A 21,150-nucleotide genomic window follows, 5' to 3' on the forward strand; every position below is an offset into this window, starting at 1 on the left:
AACTCTGAGATATCAAGGCCCCAGAGCAGCACCAGCCATATCAACAGGCTTAAGCCCTGGCAGCCCCTTTGGTCATGTGAACGGCCCAGTAACATGCAGTGCAGTCTCCACTTCAGGCACCCTGACAGCACCCAGTCTTTATAGAAGCAATCAAGGGTGAGAGTTTTTGACTTCTAGCTAAAGTTCAATGTGCATACATACATTCATGTATGTCTTCTTTTCAAATGTTACAGAGAATCGATGTTTCTAATAGCTGATTTCCATACTATTCACCCAGAAAAAGTCAGCATCATTCTTAAGCAAAGAGTTAGATTCTAAGTTGTAGTCAGACTGTATATGGCAAGAAGACAGCTCTTTTCCTCAGTACCTAAATTGTGTTGGGTATCGTGCAGTGCAGCACGTGTTATCTCAGTTAATTCTAAAACACTTCTATAAAATAAGGATTGACACCTCCCACTACAGAGCAGCAAACCAAAGTTCAGAGAGGCTGAGTAAATTTTTCAAGGTTAGAAAGCTACCACATGGAGACCTGGGATTTAAGCCCAGATATGTCTGATTCCAAAGACTGTGTTCTTTCCATCACTGCATGTGTAATTTTAAAACTGTTCCAAGGAGGTGCTGTGGCTGGCAGAGGCAGGGAACAGTGGCCGACTCTGAGGCTCCAGGCTACTCATTCCCATCATCAACAGGGGAGCGTTGCTTGAATCTGTTTATATAGGGGCTTCCAAGTCCAACTATAGTTGAAATTTTTAAAAAGAGAGTTCCCGTGTTTGAAAAAGAAAAATTTTTAAATCTTGATATTAAATTGATGTCATATTGCTATTTGTATCGCTGACAAAAAAAGGACAGCAAGCATGCATTAAGGCTATAATTTATTTTTAAAAATTAGTTCAGTAGGGGCTTCCCTGGTGGCGCAGTGGTTGAGAATCTGCCTGCCAATGCAGGGGACACGGGTTCGAGCCCTGGTCTGGGAAGATCCCACATGTCGCGGAGCAACTAGGCCCGTGAGCCACAATTACTGAGCCTGCGCGTCTGGAGCCTGTGCTCCGCAACGGGAGAGGCCGCGATAATGAGAGGCCTGCGCACCGCGATGAAGAGTGGCCCCCACTTGCCACAACTAGAGAAAGCCCTCACACAGAAACGAAGACCCAACACAGCCATAAATAAATAAATAAATAAAAATTAAACTTTAAAAAGAATATCACCAAACATTCCGAGAAGCAACTGGCCCTGAATCTGATCAGGGACCACTTCTAATCTCTTTAAAAAAAAAAAAATTAGTTCAGTAATTAAATTTCTCCTAACCATGCAAACATTTAATATATTTAAATTTGACTACCATTTCACCTCTGGCCAAAAAAGAGTTGAAAAAGACCAATAAGGAAAGAAGAGTTACACAAATCAAAATATAAACAAATGCATAATTTAATATATTCACCTTACTAAACAGTACTGTACCCTCAATATAGGCATTGATATAAAGGACAATTTGTGACTATTTTTATTCAGTGAGATACTCTTGAGCTACAATTCTTCCATTTTTACATATCAGTGAACAGTGGCAACAATAAAAAAAAAAGCGTGGTTCTTTTTAGTAAATTATTTATGATAATATTAAAAATAAGGGTTATGAATTATTAACAACTAACAGTAATATGCACTAGATTGACACTCCTCGGTTGTCCCTAGAAACATCATAGGCATAAAGCAACCAGACATCTCTTAAAAAATACCAGAACCTTCACCAAAGTTGTATGATCAGTTATGAGCAACAATTCTAAAATGGGGCAAGAGTTAAACTTTATATAAAGCAGACGCCAAGCTACTGAGAACAAGCCTAATAATCATCAAGTTATTTAGGCCTGGTTTGGAAAATCTATAACCTATGGTTCAGATTTAATTCATTTTATTTAGCTCATGACTCATTCTGAAAACAGACTTACTGCCACAGCTCTTTTAATTTTTAATAGGATTTCTTTTTGGTAAATTAAGTTTATAAGTATACCTTACAAATTAAGTTCACAAATGGGAAGCACTATGGTATAGAACTGCATCTGAATTCTCCTGCCTCCTCTCAATAATAATATGAGTTTGTCAAGTGACAATCTCTCTGAGATTCACTTTCCTCAACTATTAAGAGATAAATATTCTGGACTTCCCTGGTGGCGCAGTGGTTAAGAATCCGCCTGGCAATGCAGGGGACCCAGCTTCGAGCCCTGGTCCGGGAAGATCCCACATGCCGCGGAGCAACTAAGCCCATGCGCCACAACTACTGAGCCTGCACGCTAGAGCCCGCGAGCCACAACTACTGAGCCTGTGAGCCACAACTATCGAAGCCCATGCGCCTAGAGCCTGTGCTCTGCAACAAGAGAAGCCACGGCAATGAGAAGCCTGCGCACCACAACAAAGAGTAGCCCCCGCTCTCAGCAGCTAGAGAAAGCCCGCGCGCAGCAGCAAAGACCCAATGCAGCCAAAAATTAAATAAATGAATAAATAAATAAATTTATAAAGAGAAAAAGAGATAAAAATTCTGATTAACACTGGAGATAAACCACACACACTGATTTCTTCTCTTGTACAAAACACTCTAAAATGACAGTAAAGGTTTTTTTTTTAAGTTATAAATACAAGGAGAGGAAGAGAGTAGATATTAGCAGATAAGAGATTTCAGAAAAAGTTTAGAAGGCAAAAACAGATGAAGGCATGGTAATTGACCAGAAGAAGCTTCCACCCAAGTGTCTGCAACAGGGAACTTTGATCATAAGGGGGAAACAATCTACAGACAGATTGTCAGCAGACCACCTGGAAAAGCTCAGGATTTGAAGACACTAGGTACTACTTAGGGCAATATGAGACATGGGATTAAGAGCAGAGTTTGGTTGAAAATCTCCAAATGGAATACTTGACCCCCAGGGCTCTTCCTCCATCCCAAGCAGTTAAACGATCCTCCCTACCTCCCAACACCTCTAGCTCCCAAACAAACTTATATAGAGAGAACATCTCTGAAAATATTGAGACTTTTGGGCAGACTGAATTTGCGGTATCAAAGGCCATCCATGTAGAAATGTGTGGAACTCTGACAATCAAGTCTAGAGCTCAAGAGGGATGTCGGGTAGAGATCTGAGAGCCAAAAGATGAAGTAATAAGATTGGAAGATACTACTTTGAAAGACTGATGTTGAGGAAGGTTAAGGACTTTGAGAAACATCTACATGAAAAGTAATTTAACCAGAAGAGAATCAGTGAAGGAAACAGAAGGGAATGGCGAGAGGCAGGAATGGAAACAAGAATGTACAATATCATAAGTGCAAATATAAAAAAGAAACTTTCTGGAAAGGAGACAAGACTTGGAAAATCAAGTGTCTCAACTGGTTAAATACAATAAGAACTAAGAAAAGGCCACTGATGTTAGCAAGAGGTCAGGGTTTCATGGAATGACTCTCACTCATTTAACAACTATGACAATCTCACTCATTTAACAACTATGACAATGTATGGCAGGCACAGTACTGGTTTTCCAATGTCTAAGGGAACCAGGAGAGAGACCGGAGTCAGATTAGAAAGCATTAAGAATTAAACAGTGATTATGACAAACTTTCATAAGAAATCTTTGAGTTAAAGGTAGCAGTAAAATGAAATGATAGCCTGAAAGGAAACCAGACCCATGAAAGGAAAAAAAAAATATTTTTTTAAATTTTATATATTTAGAGAGAAATAGAGGAAGCCAGTGAAGATGGAGAGATGGATGCAATGCAAGGCGAAGTCCAAAAGAAGGTGGGGATTTAGGGAGCTTAGCCTTGGAAGGCAGGAAGGGATGAACAGTCCTCTGAAGCAGGCAGAAGGGAGCAGGGCATTATAACATGCCTTCCCTCTCTTTTAAATAACAGTAGACATGAACACAGCAAGAGTCTAAGGCTGCAAGACAAGAATCTACATTCCCTATAGAGACATAAACATAGAATATGGACTAAATATCTGGAATTTTGCCAGCTAGATACAAAAACTGATTAACATAGAAGAAATATATATTTCAGTGGAATGGTAGATGCACATGTGAGAAACAGATTCCAATGTTAGCAAAACAGCAAAATTTGTATAGCGTATAAATGATATTTTAAGAACTAAGAATCTAATTATGTCCAAAGGTAATATAAAGCTTATACAGTCTCTAGTTGTTTGAAAAATATAATTAATTTTTTGTAGCTTAAATTTATAACAATCAATATCTTGATTTGGTATCTCAAGGTCAAATACAAAAAGAAATGCACTAAAAACATTCATTATACATAGATCTGTTACATTTTACACTGGAGAGGAAAAATGGTACACATTTTTCCTTATCATGGAAGGCATTATCATAAAATTCAGGTTAAGAAGATGGAAGCGTGGCAAGAAATGTCACATTACAGTGGAGTGCTATGTTTCAGAACACCATTCATTACAAAGAAAGCAAATGCGTGTTTTATGCCAAATAAAAAACTTTAAATGAGACTATTTAAAATAATAAGGGGCTTCCCTGGTGGCGCAGTGGTTGAGAATCCGCCTGCCAATGCAGGGGACACGGGTTCGAGCCCTGGTCTGGGAGGATCCCACATGCCGCGGAGCGGCTGGGCCCGTGAGCCACAATTGCTGAGCCTGCGCGTCTGGAGCCTGTGCTCCGCAACAAGAGAGGCCGCGATAGCGAGAGGCCCGCACACCGCGATGAAGAGTGGCCCCCGCTTGCCACAACTGGAGAGAGCCCTCGCACAGAAACGAAGACCCAACACAGCCATAAATAAAATAAATTAAAAAAAAAAAAAATTTGCTTTAAAAAAAAAAAAAAATAATAATAATAATAATAAGATCATAGATATTGTTGCTAACCTTTCTTTCCCCCTAGGTATGCAGCTGACTATTGATATTATCAAAATACGTACTTTTTTCTTTTCTTTTCTTTTTTTAATTGAAGCAACAGGGATTTACTGTATAGCACAGAGAATTATACCCAATATCCGGTCATAACCTATAATGGAATATAATCTGCAAAATGTAAGTATTTTTGATGCCTGGCAGCAGCAGGTCCCAGAACAACTGGGTCTGTGTAGTGAGGTTGAGGAAATCCTACCAATAATTTCCAGAAAGTAAAAAAAAAAAAAAAAAAAAAAAATACAGTTACATGGTCCAATGAGAGTGCCACGGTGCCCTTTCTATCATGGGCTAACAAAACTGCCCAAGTATAAGTAATCCTATAGGCCTCAAACCATAAGAGAAACAGTTTCACAACATGAGCCCTGTTTACTTGGGGGGCCAAATCCCAAACTGAAATTATCCTGGGCACTCAAACCAAGATACTAAGAATGGATAGAAAAGATCATAATCATGGAGGCCCAGCCACTATATCTGCCACCACATAGACACTGAAGCCACAAAGATGTAACTTTCTGGAGCAAAACTCTGCAGGTGGAAAGCAGGACTATTGGAAATTAAAGTCTGAGGGACAAGTGTGAAGACTAAAGGTTTCTTTCAGTGAGATTAATAGCTGAAGTGTTACATATCAGTTCCAGGCTAAGCAGACAAACGAGTAGAGACCAAGAGAGGAGAAGAGAGCAGGGAAAACAGGAAGGTTCTCTGAAGCTCAAGGGTGGGTGCAGAGGCAATGAGGGATTAAGAGAGAGAATGACAGGAGCTGGCAGCCAAAGCAACTTTGAAGTTTGAGATCTCAGAAGTAACATACGTACTTCCTGCGAAGCAACTCAAGAGCAAGGTTGCACGTATAGAGTTAGAAGGAAAAATCTTGAAGTAAGGCAACTCAGGACATGTAAAAACTGAGCAAGAGGGAGAAAGCTACAGAGCCCATGCAGTGGTAAACCAGCAAGCTGGCTAACGACTGGCTGAAACAGAATAGGTAGCAGGTGTTATAAAACCTGGGAGCAGGATTTAGTAGCCAAATTCACAAAGGAAGAAGAAAGGGAAGGGAAGCAAGGTGATCCTGATTTTTTTCTTTCAATAAAGTTTTTTAAAAAAATCAGATTCTGATTTTTTTTTCTTTCAAAAAAATATTTATATTGCTAACTATGATGGAGAAGGAGGGAATAAAGAATGAAAACAGCTTTATCTTTACCATATTTAAGGTCTTTGGATCTCATATAATGTTTAAGAGTCCCCATATCAGTAATGAAGAATTCAGATGACTTTCTGGTCCTTCCACCGACCAAGCTAATGTACCCAGAAATCCCTGGAAAGCACAAGCTTTCTCCTTGACTGTCATAAATCATTTAAAAAGAAAGTAACTGGGACCAAACTCCATGAATGGGAGACAGCTACCAAAACTTGATCACATACCTGGCCTCACATCCCCAAACAACACAAACATCCAATTTCTATAAAATCACTTATGACTAAAAAGAAATGTTATAAGGTTTAGTGGTTTTCCAGGATTTTTAATCACACTTTTCAGTAACTATTTGTGTAGAAGTGTACCTTATACTCTTTTTATGCTTGTCCTGTAGATGCAGGGAAAGCCAGTTCATATATGAGCTGACAAACATATCATCACATACTAATGACATGTACGAACATGTCATTAACTTCTACGCCCTCAAAAGCAGTCTTACTTGTCAGAAGCATTTGAGAAAATACAACATAAATCAAAGAAGTTCCTAGAGAAAAAAGACTGTGGAGGTCAGATGATCCAATTTACAGATTAGAAAACCAAGGCACAAAGAAGTTAAATGCCTCAGCTGAAGGCCTCACAGTTGGTTAGTGGCTAGGCTGGGGTAAGAGCACCACTGCCTCAAGTCTCTCCTCAGTCCTCTCCCCCTTCCCACACCCCAAGATGCAAATGTCCAGTAGAGCTGGGCTGGAGCTCCACATAAAATAATAAGACTTTATGCTCTTTTTGAAACGTAAAATGAGATGACAGAATCTAAAAGAATAAGAAACAGCAGAAACTAAGAAACATATTTGCTTGATATAAAATATTAATTTAAAACTATACCTTTACTGCTTCTGATGAAAGTACATTTTCCTTTTTCTGACTTGTGTTCATGGGCTCATTTTCAACACTGAAAAATAAAAACCACAGTTTCTTTTGAAATTAAAATAGAATTACTAAAATCATACAGTTTCTGTGTTTAATGAAAAAACTGAAAGGTCCTTTATATCTGCAATGCTCAAAAGATTCACATACAAAGTGTTATACTAAGAAGATGTTGATAGGAGTCTCTACACTTGAAACACACATTTGAAAATGCTCATCCAGGCTCCAGACATTTTTGTGAGTCCATTCTGCGCTGTATTGTCTTATGCTGACGACCAGCATCACACTAATGATGCACCTGAACAAAGGAGCACCAGTGTACAGCTATCATAATCTTGGAAAGTGTTACCTTTCTTTGATTTTATCTGTATTAAGGTTCTCCACAGTCTAATCTTTTTTTAATGCCTATGCTGAGTGTTATTTGGAATATATTTCTACTCAGCAAATTTTTATAAATGTATAGGGTCATCTAGCGAATTCTGGGGATATTCAAAATAGATGCAGGTTTATCTAACCCCAAATGTGTCCCAGATGGCCCCTTAAAATTCTGATCTTCCAGATAGTCACTTCCAATTGTCCTGTCTGGAATACCTTCACAGATGCCTTATGAGATGTCACAATAACCTATTTTGCCTATTAGGCACACATACATTTTAGATCTAAATATTTATGTCTCTATGTTTACATATTATTTTCTTTTCATACTTTGATAATCCTAGACAAATTGAGTAGCTCTACTCTAAAGGTTATCATGATACTCTACCATGTGCTGGGGATTGTGCTAGGCCTTGAGGATTTAAGAAGGAGTAGGTCAGGGTCTTTGTAAAAAGTCTAGTAGGGGAGACTGATACGCAAACAAACAAATAATACAACTTGATACAAGTTATAACTGCTGAACGAAAGAAGTGCCTTGGAGCACAGAGGAAACAAGAGGCAGTGATTCCGCCTGCTCAGTCAAGTGCCCACAGAGGACGTACAAAGGCAGGAGGTGATAGAGAATACGGCATTTTGGGGAAACCGTGTTCTGTTTGTTTGTTTTTAATATAAGACTGGAGCACAGGGGACCTCCCTGGTGGCGCAGTGGTTAAGAATCCGCCTGTCAATGCAGGGGACACGGGTTCGAGCCCTGGTCCGGGAAGATCCCACATGCCGCGGAGCAACTAAGCCCGCGTGCCACAACTACTGAGCCCACGTGCCACAACTACTGAAGCCCGCGCGCCTAGAGCCCGTGCTCCGCAACGAGAGAAGCCACTGCAATGAGAAGCCTGCGCACCACAACGAAGAGTAGCCCCCGCTCGCCCCAACTAGAGAAAGCCTGCGCAGCAACGAAGACCCAACGCAGCCAAAAATAAAAAAAAATAAAAAAAAAAAAGACTGGAGCACAGAATCTTGTTGACAGGCAGAGGTGATCCTGCTAAAGATGAGAATGAGGGGCTTCCCTAGTGGCGCAGTGGTTGAGAGTCTGCCTGCCAGTGCGGGGGACACGGGTTCGGGCCCTGGTCTGGGAAGATCCCACATGCCGCGGAGCAACTAGGCCCATGAGCCACAATTGCTGAGCCTGCGTGTCTGGAGCCTGTGCTCCACGACGGGAGAGGCCGCGGCGGTGAGAGGCCCGCGCACCACAATGAGGAGTGGCCCCCGCTTGCCGCAACTGGAGAAAGCCCTTGCACAAAAACGAAGACCCAACACAGCCATAAAAGTAAATAAATTAATTAATTAATTTAAAAAAAAAAAAAAAAGATGAGAATGAGACCAGAGGACCCGTTGCAGAATGTGAGAAGCACTGGGAAGCCTTCAGGCAGGAGCATGACTGGGTGGGGAAAAACATACGGAATCGTGGTGACTGGCGGGAGGGAATGGAAAGGAGGAGGGGTCAATAGCTCACATCAGGATGCAAAGAGAGGCCACATTTGTGCTACTTAGATTTTCTATCCATACAATCCAGTGCACTTGAGCAGACGATCCAGGCAACGAATGATAATGATAAAAAAACCAAAAAACAGAAGGGACAAATAAAAAGATCATGAACACCTGGAAAATATAATGGATTAAAATTTCATTTAGTCTCAGACTCTATGCAGGAATACAAGGACCAACAAGATACAGCCATGCTCTTAAGCCTTTTAAATGCCAATAGGAAAAAGCAAGCATGTAAATAAGATAAACATGTGAGCTATGTGTTTAACACATGGAAATTCCATCGGAGAAAACAGGAACAGAAGTAGAAAAAAATAATGTACAACACAGAATTGTAACTTATATACATGTACATGTCTATAAAATAAGAATGTTTCAGATAGTTAATATTTTAAACGTGAGTGGGTTCTTATCTGTTTTTTCCTATTTTACTAGGCTTATCTTTTGCCACAAGATTATTTACAATTCAGGTTTTTTAAATTAAATGTCAATTAATACTTATCTATTTAAGCTCAAATCAAGGAAAAGAGACTGGCAAAATACACATAAAAAGAGCATGATGTAGGGCTTCCCTGGTGGCGCAGTGGTTGAGAATCTGCCTGCCAATGCAGGGGACACGGGTTCGAGCCCTGGTCTGGGAGGATCCCACATGCCGCGGAGCGACTAGGCCCGTGAGCCACAATTGCTGAGCCTGCGCGTCTGGAGCCTGTGCTCCGCAACGAGAGGCCGCTACAGTGAGAGGCCCGCGCACCGCGATGAAGAGTGGCCCCCACTTGCCACAACCAGAGAAAGCCCTCGCACAGAAACGAAGACCCAACACAGCCATAAATGAATGAATAAATAAATAAATGAATAAATTTAAAAAAAAAAAGAGCATGATGTAAAAATTTGCAGTATAATCATGAATACTACTGATTATGGTGATTTTATAAGTGTATTCTCTAACTACAATCTATTTTGAATGACCTAAAAACTATCTAAACATACAACAGGCATTTTAGTATCCTAGTTCTTGCTTCAAGATTTCTGAAAGTATACTTATTTAGAGTGTTTACAGGGTATTCTATAAACTTACTGCCTTAGTGAAATTGTAAATGAAAATGGTAAAAGTGTCTTTTCCAATACAAAAACTCTGCAGAAAATGCAGCTTGGTGTCCATGGGATTTAAGGCAGAACTCCGTATTTTCAAGTAGCTATAATCATTTCCACACTATAAACATGCACAAAATACCAGAAAAACACAGTTGTAAGTCAGCACATAAGTATTTTGCCTTGCGCAAACAACTGAAGAATTTAAAGCTGAAATCACCAAAAGAAGTAATACTTGACACTTCGTAAAACTTTCTAAAACTTATATCCTATGTTTATGTTTCACTAATCTTACTACTAAATCAAAATTTTAAAATGTGTTGAGTTTTAAAACAAACAATATTTTAAAATTTGGGGTTAAGTATAAAAATCACTGCTTCAGATAAGCTTTCTCCACTTCCTTCCCAGATTCCTAGAGTCCCTTCTTCATTTGTCTCTGACATCTTCAGGATCACTCTGCTTCAATCCATTCTTCCTGGTCAAAGTGATCGTTAATCTGACCATGACACTCTTCTGTTCGAAAACTCCTTCAATAAATCTCCATCAGCTGATGAAGAAAGTGAAGAGTCCTTGATATAGATATAGAAAGTTATTCACTTCCTGGTCGCAGACACACCTGTCACATAGAACTAATTCCCATTCTCAGAATGCACCAAATTCACATGCCAGCAAACCACTTTCTTCTCCTGCCTGCAACATCCTTCCCCACCCTGTCCAATTCTTAATCCTTTACAATTCAGTTCTAGCTTAACCTGTATTTTTTAAAAATAAATTTATTCATTTATTTATTTTTGGCTGTGTTGGGTCTTCATTGCTGGGAGCGGGCTTTCTCCAGTTGCGGAGAGCGGGGGCTACTCTTCGTTGTGGTGCGTGGGCTTCTCACTGCGGTGGCTTCTCCTCTTGCAGAGCACAGGCTCTAGGCACATGGGTTTCAGTAATTGTAGCACGCGGGCTCAGTAGTTGTGGCTCGCAGGCTCTAGAGCGCAGGTTCAGTAGTTGTGGCGCACGGGCTTAGTTGCTCTGCGGCATGTGGGATCTTCCCGGACCAGGGCTCGAACCCGTGTCCCCTGCATTGGCAGGCAGATTCTTAACCACTGCACCACGAGGTAAGTCCATTAACCTGTATTTTTTGTGCTCCCACTGCGCTCAGTGATACCCCTCATACGTTTCTGCTGGTAATGACTGGCTGGTTGTCCATTTGTCTAACTAGAACTTGAACTCATTTAACTCAGGAACGATATCATTCATGGCTGTATCCCAGAGCCTAGCATCATGCCTGACAGTGTGAAGGCACTCAAATATTGTTTGTTAAATGAATTTTTAAAATAACTGATATTAAACAGTCTCCAGTTATGTGTGCTTAATCAGAAAACACTATTCCATTGGGAACAATGGAATAATACACATTAGTCTTTTTTCCTTAATGAAATACTAGTATAAGTCTCTTGAGAGCATGTACCATCCACTCTCATCCTGCATCATCTTTCTCTAAAGGTATAAAGAGGGGAGTAGGGCTGTGAGAAGAAAATTACTCAATAGGAACAAGGGTATTTTCGATTGATTTACAAACAAAACACAAAAAAATCAGAACAGAATCTATAAAGACACTCAAAACACTGCATACTTAGATGTCAACTTAGGAGGAGGAGGAAGAAGGAGAAGAAGAAGAAACATTAACAGAAAAGTCTCCAAAGGCTTGGAGTGGTACTCTCAGACTCTCAAAAATACAAGAGAAAGAGAAACATTTCGAATTCAGATGATCTCAAACGTTAGGAAAGAGGACAAGCCTTTCCTATTGTTCTTTCACAATTTAACCCCCTTTGGGACCCGGGAATTATTTCAATAGCAGTATATTTAGAAAGCACACATTCTACTCATGGCAGGGGGTTAATCACACGTAGGCACAAATAAGACTACCTTGAATTTTAATAGCCTCATCTTACTTAGCTAACAGAACTCTGGAAATTACTCTTTCAAAATGGTCCAGATAAATATCAAGGTCAAAGTGACACAGAAGCTCCTCATTTTTGAAGCAAACATATTTAGACCATGTCTGAAAACCAGGAATCCAGCTTAACAGTCATTAAGCAACCACTTCCTCTATGCCAGACGTAAAACACAACAAAACGGACGTAGGTCTGTTTCAGGGATGGCACCTTAGGGACAAAAGGCACTTCAGTCAAAAGTGCTTTTTCGGATCTGATTTTTTCAAATATGTACATTGGAAGTGTCAGATCAGCACTCTGCCACATCTAAAATCCCATATGATCCTTCAATAAGCAGAGTGAGGGGAAAAAGGAACAGGGAGACTAACCTGGAGGCTTCTGTGGTAAAGGAAGAAAAAGACTGTGACCAAGAAACCAACTCAGTCAAAACTGGTATCAGGGGGCTTCCCTGGTGGCGCAGTGGTTGAGAGTCTGCCTGCCAATGCAGGGGACACGGGTTCGAGCCCTGGTCTGGGAAGATCCCACATGCCGCGGAGCGACTAGGCCCGTGAGCCACAATTGCTGAGCCTGCGCGTCTGGAGCCTGTGCCCCGCAACAAGAGAGGGTGCGATAGTGAGAGGCCCGCGCACCGTGATGAAGAGTGGCCCCCGCTTGCCACAACTGGAGAAAGCGCTCACCCAGAAACGAAGACCCAACACAGCCATAAATAAATAAATTAATTAAAAAAAAAAAAAACAAAAAACTGATATCAGGGCATTACAACAAGGAGGCAGAAACTTCTATTGTCCCTTATTTCAAAGTGACTGAGGCCAACCCGGGGTCTGTCCTCTATTCCCCTGGGCTGCTCCGTCTCATCCCTCACTTGGGTCCTTAAACATAATTACCCTCACACCTTCCAAAGGGTCTGCTCATTCCCTGGGGCATCTACACTACCTTGGGGATCTTAGAAACACATCTTCACATGGCAAGCTCTAGAGCTCTCTTTGCTTACTGCGATACTGCAGGTACATTATGGACTAGACTGACTTTTGTGCACTGGCCTGGGATCCCACCCAGCATCTCCAACCCTGCTTCTATGGGAATAAAGACAGTTCCACACCGACAATTTCCAAACAACCATCTGGAAAACTGTCCATTCATAAACAGTGACTGCCAGCAGTAGAGTAGTACTTGTATTTTCTTTTTAAGGACTATTAACAGAATATGAAACAGGTGGTTATGTCTATTTCTGGGTTTCAAATGAAAAGGTAACAAAATGCTGCACTTTTAAGACAAACAGCATGTATTTTAGCCCAAACATCTGGCGTCTGAATTTCAGAACTCTTTGGAGAGAAACTGGGAGCAAGGAGGAGAGGTAATAGACATGATTATGAAGCTTCACGGCTTTGCAGTCTTAGAGCTTCTGACAGTCCCTTCCCCATAATGTCAACCCTCTCCTATAATTTACGTATCCACCTTGAAGCTTATTTACTTCCTGTTCCCATCACATGCTCCCAAAACAAGACCCATAATTACAGTTTAATCACAGGCTATAGAGAATCTCAGTCTGTTTGATGTGACCTGAGCTGTCCATCTACACATGACATCAGCAACTGCTCTATTCTCCCAAAGTCTTCTTCCTCATACCCTTCAGATTCTGAACATTCGTGACCCACCTCACAAGAATCAATACCCCTCCGCAACGAAGACCGGGTGCAACCAAATAAATAAATAATTATTTTTTAAAAAAAAGAGGGCTTCCCTGGTGGCGCAGTGGTTGAGAATTGCCTGCCAATGCAGGGGACACGGGTTCGAGCCCTGGTCTGGGAAGATCCTACATGCCGCGGAGCAGCTGGGCCCGTGAGCCACAATTACTGAGCCTGCGCGTCTGGAGCCTGTGCGCCGCAACAGGAGAGGCCGCGATAATGAGAGGCCCGTGCACCGCGATGAAGAGTGGCCCCCGCTTGGCGCAACTAGAGAAAGCCCTCGCACAGAAACGAAGACCCAACACAGCCAAAAATAAATAAATAAATAAAAATTTAAAAAAAAAAGAGTAATAAGATATCGTTAAAAAAAAAAAAAAAAAAGAATCAATACCCTGAACTTTTGCTGTGACATGAACTCAAAGCAGTATTCTAGCTGCTGTCTAAAATGGGACACCCATTCGTGTACCATTCAACAAACTGTCCTGAGGGAGGAGCACTGGAGATCCAAGGACAGGTGAGACTGGGTCTTCCCAGAGCCGACCAAGGCTGACCTTGCCTCCAGCTCAAATTCTTCCTCCTCTGTCAATTCTTCTGGATACCAATAAGCGGATAAACTGTGTGAGAATATACAAACATACAAATACATATAAACCCATGCCCCAGTGATTACTTTTTTTAAAAAAAGTAATCTCATCATCTCAACTCCTTACCAAGACCTACCTCATCTGGCCCCTGGCTCCCTTCCATTCTGTTGTCTCTGCCTATTCTGGCATCTGTGCCAACATGGTCCTGCCCCAGAACCTTGAAACTGGCTCTTCGCTCTTCCTGGAAAGACCTTTCCTCTGATTTGCTCATGTCCTTACTTCCAAATATCATGCAGGTCTTGGGTCAAATGTTACCCAATAGAGAGGCCTTTCATGACCATCCTCTCTGTACCTTATTACAGACTCACTACTTCCACCACGTCCTCGTCCCTCATCCGGCTTTATTTTACTTCAAAGCACATTATATATAAATCTATATAACTTTCCCATCGGAATACAAACCCTCTGTAAGCAGAGACACATTGAGATATTCAAACTAGATTCTGAAAAGTAATGACCCATCTAAGATTTTTTAAAGGGTTAAAATTATCTTTATAATTTGTAAAAGTATATGTACTATTGTAGAAAATGACAAAGCACCATTGTTAAGTGAAAAAAAAATTCAGGTTTCAAAATCCTGAAGAGAACTTTTACTTTTTCTAAAAATATGTATACATGTAGACATGCACATAGGAAATGATCTAGAAGAAGAGTACTCGTCTCTGGGTGGATAGGGTTATGTATGAGTTGTGCTTTTTTTCTTTTTGATTTTCTTATAATTTCATAGCTGTTTTAGAAAAGCATATATTACTATCTAAAGTAAGAAAGAACAAGTATTGTAGTTGATTTTAAAACACAAAAACAAGTTAGTGAAAAAATGCTAGCAAATTTTAAGTAGAGAAATAACTAAATACTAACAGTACAAATATTTCATAATGGCAATTTCTTTGTATCATAATAAACACAACATTGCCAAATAAGATCCCTATCTGCCTACCTAGAACAATGGAACAATCAAAATTATTACCATACATATTTTCAGCTTTGACTGAAATACAGCACAATGCCACCCCTCCAGCCAGGGTATGATCCTTCGTGCTTCGACAACGAAGACAATAAAAGGCTGAGAGTTTACATCTCACTCAACCTATTTCCAGTTATCAAAATTTAAAATTCAAAGTATTTCATTCCTTGCCATAAGAAGCATGGAAGTTATAAAAAATTGTGATCTGCCACTAAGGGTAGCATCCACGTTTTGTATAAATTTTAGTACAAAGAGCAAAGCAGAAATTTCTAACATATCATGTAGAAATCACACAAAATTAGTATTTGTGAGAGCATTCAAATACCATTTTCATGTCATTTCTGGCACTACCATTTGTGCTACTTGCCATAAAGAACACATAAAAGATGTGCTCCTTCAAAAGCATGTTGTACTACTCTAAACAAAACTGTATTTTATATACATGGAAAGGTTGACTTTTGATTTAATCCCAAAATTATAACACCTATTTTGGCTGAATGAATAAAGGGAAGTGGGAAGAGGTGTAAAATAGCTAAGTCCTCATCTACCATCACCAGAAATCAATATAAACTGTCTAAAGTTTACAAATCAAGAAAGAATAGTAAATAGACACATGTACAGAAAGGCCAGAAGAAACAGCTTAAACGAGATTAAAACTGTTTCCTCTAAGAAGAGAGTCTCAAGAATGGGCCTACACCTGTTAAATGCTCCACAGCCCCGTGAGACACCTTGGTACTTATTTTAAGAGGAAAAGAAAGATTTGTGCTATGTCTGCCTTTCCCACAAAACTGCAGGAGTGTTTTGAACCAAAGACCATGCTGCACTGGATTCCCAGAGGCTAGTACAGGGCCTGGCACAAGTGGTACCAAATGAATTCTTGTTAAAACACTGGTGAGGTTTTCAAATCAACTGATGAAAATGTTAGAACTACAGAGAGGAAATACCCAATGCATATTCATATGTAACCTTTCCAGTAAAACAAAAGTCTTCCTAATCTATAAGGCATACTTCTTTATTTTGTACACATCTATTATCCTATGGAGTTTTGGCTGGCATGGTAAAGCTGGAAGAGACCTTAGCAATGAGGTCCACCTCCCTCGCTTTATAATCAAAGACAGAACTAATGAATTGCCCAGAGTCACACTGCTACTTAAAGCAGATGATTTAGGTGATCTCACAAAAATGAGTTGATATTTTTGATGCTCTGTTAACTCCACCCAGTTTCACATTGCAGATTAATAATGCATAAGCCTTCCTCATACCTGTAGAAAGTATCAAAATATCTAATTATTCTGCATTATAAATATTCCATTTACTTATAGCCTTAATCATAACTTTTCTCACTTGAACACGTTAATGGAGTTCATTCTTTCTTTGGAGAATTTCTGCCAACTCAGGATTATAAATTCTCTCTCTTTTTTCCTCTTTTATACAGAGATATTCACTAGGTCATAACCAGTCTTTTTTTTTCTGAAATAGATAATTCACATAATTGTTTTTAAGTATAAGAAGGTCTAAAATGAAAATTCTCCCTCCTGTTCCTCATTAATTCACCCAGTCTCTCATCCTCCCTAAGTAGTTAACACAACACGGGTAACAGACTTTTTTCATACTTCCCCATTTTCATATGCAAACAGGAGCATACTATACACAGTGGTTTGTATCTCGCTTTTTTAATTTTTTTACTTAATGTATCTAAGAGACATTTTCTTATCAGTACATAAAAAGCTTCATCATTCTTTTTGACAGCTGTGTAATATTCCACTACATGGATATACCACAATTTACCAATTAGTCCACTATTGATGGGATTACACTTTATTTTTCATCTTTTGCTAATTAAAACAACACTGCAATGACTAAACTTGTAGAGGCAACTTTTGGCCTGTTTGCAAACTGTATACAGCCAATGGAATTCCTAGAAGGGAACTGTTAAATCAGAGTATCCGAATGTATAATACTGATAGAACTTGTCAAATTGCCCTCCAAAGTGGCGTATCAATTTACACTCCCTCTAGTAGTGTATGAGAGTTCCTGCCAACAAACTCAAGTTTTGATTATCAAACAGGTGGAATATGGTATCTTGCTAGTCATAATTTGTATCTTTTTCAAAGGAGATGATTGACTCTTTTTATGTGTTCAAATATAAATTTATAAGTTGTATAAGTGTATATATTTTCCTCTCTCAACTGCCAGGACCATAAATTCTTTATTGTACAGAGCACTGACCCAGGCCATCTGGGCAGACATCCAGCTGCATGCCATTGTTTTTTATTTCCATTCAATACCATTTTCTAAGGCCTGCCTTCTGTTTGGGTCTTCCCAAGTTAAGCAGGGGATGTAGTCACATAATGCTGTAGGCTTTGAATTCAGGAAGGAGAATTCGACTCCTTACTCTACCACAAGATGTTGACACTTTTGATTAGTTATTGGACCTCTCCAAGCCTTAAATTATGTTATCTGTAAAATGGAGTAAAGATTCCTCTCTCATAAGGTTGCTTTGAGGATTAAGTGAATGTATATGTTTAAAGCCCCAAGCATAGGGCTTGGATCTTATTAGGGCCTCAATTAAGGGTGGTTTAGGTTTTTGTTTTTTTTGAATTTTTGAATTTTTGAATTTTATTTATTTTTTATACAGCAGGTTATTATCTATTTCATACATATTAGTTATCTATTTCATTACATATTTCATTCATGTATATATATTTCAATCCCAATCTCCCGTTTAAGGGTGGTTTAGTTTTGTCATCATTAATCTGTCAGGCAAAAAGAAACACTTGACTAAGCAAACAGTTGTTTCTCGCTGCTTTGGGATATTTCCAATTACATACCCCCAGGGGTTAAACACTGAGAGGTAATCCTGCTGAAGTTGTACCAGTACTTGGCCTTCACAACTGCCAAATAAACAGTAAGAATTAGTTATTTCTGGTCACAAAACTTCAACTTATTTCTCTATCAACACCAAGCCATTTTGTATAAGGATCTCCGCTTACTTGGAATGCTGATTTTTTAAAGGATGCGCTTTTCTGCCTCCATGTAAGACTTGCTGAGTCAAGGAGGAGCAGGTGGGACTGAGGGAAAGCACTTCCATCCCTGCTGGTATAGTTACTGCCGCATCTCCCCACTAGTCTGCCTTGGCCAAGGCTGCTCATCAAACCATGCTCAGAGAGAAGGTCAGAGCAGCGAGAGGACACTTCGTATGAGAAAATCTTCATACCACGTCTGACCCTCATGATACAGTACGTGCGTTCTGAACCACATGTCACACGCCCCAAATACATGTTTGGCGCATAATGAGCTCATCTGGAAAATAGAGACATACATGTTTATCTCTTCCATTAATTTAGGAACTCTCTGAGGGCAGTTTTGGTCTTTCATTCATCTTTGTATCCCGCTCCTTAGCAACATACTTGACAAGGAGCAGTCACTCAAATTTATGGAATGAACAGACTAAAAAAATATGACTCTAACTTTTACTTCATGCTGATACTCTCTTTTCAGTAGAGAGCCTGGATTACTTTCCTGAGTTTCAATTTATGTCAACCTATGTTTTCTTGCTACCACAGTTGTACTGGCATTTCTGGTATATCTGCATGTCAGTGTATTTCATCAAAACTCTGGTTAGGAAACAAAATATTTTACTGAGGGAGTATTATTTTCCTCTTACTTTACAGAATGTGCTATTATCCTTTTTACATATTTTCCACTGAGATGAAAAAAAAACCCCAAAAATGTTTGTTTAATCAGAACTTTCAAAGTTAGAAGTGCTGATTAAATTTACTGCAGGCCAATTTGAGGTACACTTGCAACTTGAACCCGTTTACAGTGTACAATTCAGTTAGCTTTCAAGGAGTTTCCTCAGCAAGAAACAGAATCCCCAAGGTAGACATCTGGCAGACACCCTGTTAAGCCCAAAAGTCAGAAAACTCACTTGAAAAAAAAGTATGGTTTCAACACCATAAAACAGTCTATATTTCTACTCCACTGCCATAGGTAGGTTCTGTGCTTTCCATTAACCTGGAAGCTCAAGATTCTCACAAAATACACAGGGCTGAGGACTTCTGGAATTTTCCAGTCATCTTTATTGCTGCAGGCATGAACTACAGATGTGGTCCTTCAACACCACATAGGTATCTCTTATTCCACTAAACTAGTTACCAATTATTCTCTATAGTGCTTTCAAATCAATGAAAATGCAATCATGATAAAAATTCGGAGAACAAAGCTCCTTTTCCTTACATAACTGATGCTGTGGTCAACATTTAACTTGAAGGCCAACAGTTCTCATGCTGGTATCAGGGGCATTATTGACATTTTTTATGAGGCTATCTCCTGCACTACATCCCATTAGCATCCTGGCTCTACCCATTTATCAATCACACTCAGCCATGGTGAAAAACAAATATTCTCTGAACTTTAAATCAATAACCAAACACTCTGTCTAGAGAGCTTTATGGTCCCCCCATGTTTCAAAATGCCTACCGTAAGGGTACGAGTGTACTAACCCTCACTTAAAGCCAATAATAAGTGTTTTAATGCTCCTCAACAGAGATTCACTCCCTCACCTGAGCTAGGTAAAGGGGACACCAAGATGAGACACAGCCCTGCCTTGGGTCTAGTGATCCTGTCTTACCTTCTATCAATAGCACTATATTGGGATGCTCAAAGGAACAGCCAAAAAGAGTATATGTGAAATGGGCCACAGCGTTACCCATTCTGGAATAAAGGAAGGAAAGGTCCAACTGACTTACATATTCAGATGTATTTTGAAGGAGCATAGTTCAGCAGGGTGGTGGGCAGACTGGTGTGGAAAAAGAATCAGAGCTTCTGAGTCTGAGAGACCCAATTTCAAATCTCACCCCTGAAACTTACTCCTGTCATGATTTGGAGTAAATCGTTCTCCCCTGGGAGTGCTACCACTCTCCCTGCCACCCACCTGGGTGGAGGTGTTTTGAGTTCTCCCAATGACTGGAGGATGCAACTGGCAATTAGTGGGTGGGGCTACAGATGCCAAATGTCCTGCAAAGGACAGGAGAGCCCAGTTCAACAAAGAATTGTTCCACCCAAGATGCCAACAGTGTCCACACCTAAGAACCTTATCATCCTCAGTTTGCTCAACTGTCAGAATAGTGATAAGCATACCAACCTTCCAGGCTGAGAGTGACGTTTAAATGAGACAATGCAAGTAAAAGTACCCAGCCCAGGAGGAAGTGCACAGTGGGCCCTTGATAAATGCTGTTCTCGCCTTACTATCCCCCTCCCGAGTTTACGAACATTGTACAGAGCTCATTTTAAACACGTCCATCATGTGTGATATAGCAAAGAAACAAAACTGAGCAATCATCTTCTCAAAGTGGGGAAAATTAGAAGGCAGGTATCCTCCAAATTTCAGTTTAGCAGCATCTGTTTAAAAGACCTTCACAAAAATTCTCTAAGCTTTAAATCGAGAGCCAAACACTCTTTGTGGCCCAGCGCTAATCTAGCTTTCTTAACGCCTCTTTCACTCTGCCCCACTAATGTATACAGCCCCCAAGAGATCATAACCTCTGAAGGCCTTTGCTCAGCCTAGAAGACCCACTCCCTGTTTCTCTCTTCGTGGCTAAATTCTCTACCTGTGGAAAACACCAGTACCTTGAAGGCCCAGGTAAAACCACCTCCACCGTGAAGCCCTCCCTGCTCTCCCCTATCACTTCTAATGAGTCCATTCATTGCATGCTCATAAACTGGGCTAAACATTAGAGCAGTGAATTGAATTCAGTTGCAGTTTTCATCTCTATAAAACCTAAAACAAATTAATATAAACACTTCCTGAATCTGGTCAACCACCCAAGACATAAGTACTGAAATGTAATTCCATTGCCAACACCTGAATTCCCATATACAACAGT

The 21,150-nt window shown here is 40.1% G+C and overlaps 1 protein-coding gene across 3 annotated transcripts in view; it reads right to left on the reverse strand.

The window, feature by feature from the left end:
* The window catches only part of CRYBG3 (crystallin beta-gamma domain containing 3), a 113,751-nt gene that overhangs the window by 89,405 nt on the left and 3,196 nt on the right, over window positions 1-21,150 (reverse strand). For 2 of the 3 annotated variants that reach the window (XR_009008101.1, XM_057544991.1), the window contains exon 2: window positions 6,976-7,042. The exons of the other annotated variant lie outside the window; for it this stretch is intronic. Coding sequence is in view for 1 of the 2 variants with exons in the window: in XM_057544991.1 (XP_057400974.1) it covers window positions 6,976-7,042 (67 nt within the window). In the remaining variant the exon portion in view is untranslated. The remainder of the gene's footprint in view (window positions 1-6,975; window positions 7,043-21,150) is intronic. 3 annotated transcript variants of the gene reach the window in all.

The sequence above is a fragment of the Balaenoptera acutorostrata genome, chromosome 4 (assembly GCF_949987535.1).
Source record: "Balaenoptera acutorostrata chromosome 4, mBalAcu1.1, whole genome shotgun sequence".
In the NCBI taxonomy this organism is placed as follows: domain Eukaryota; kingdom Metazoa; phylum Chordata; class Mammalia; order Artiodactyla; family Balaenopteridae; genus Balaenoptera; species Balaenoptera acutorostrata.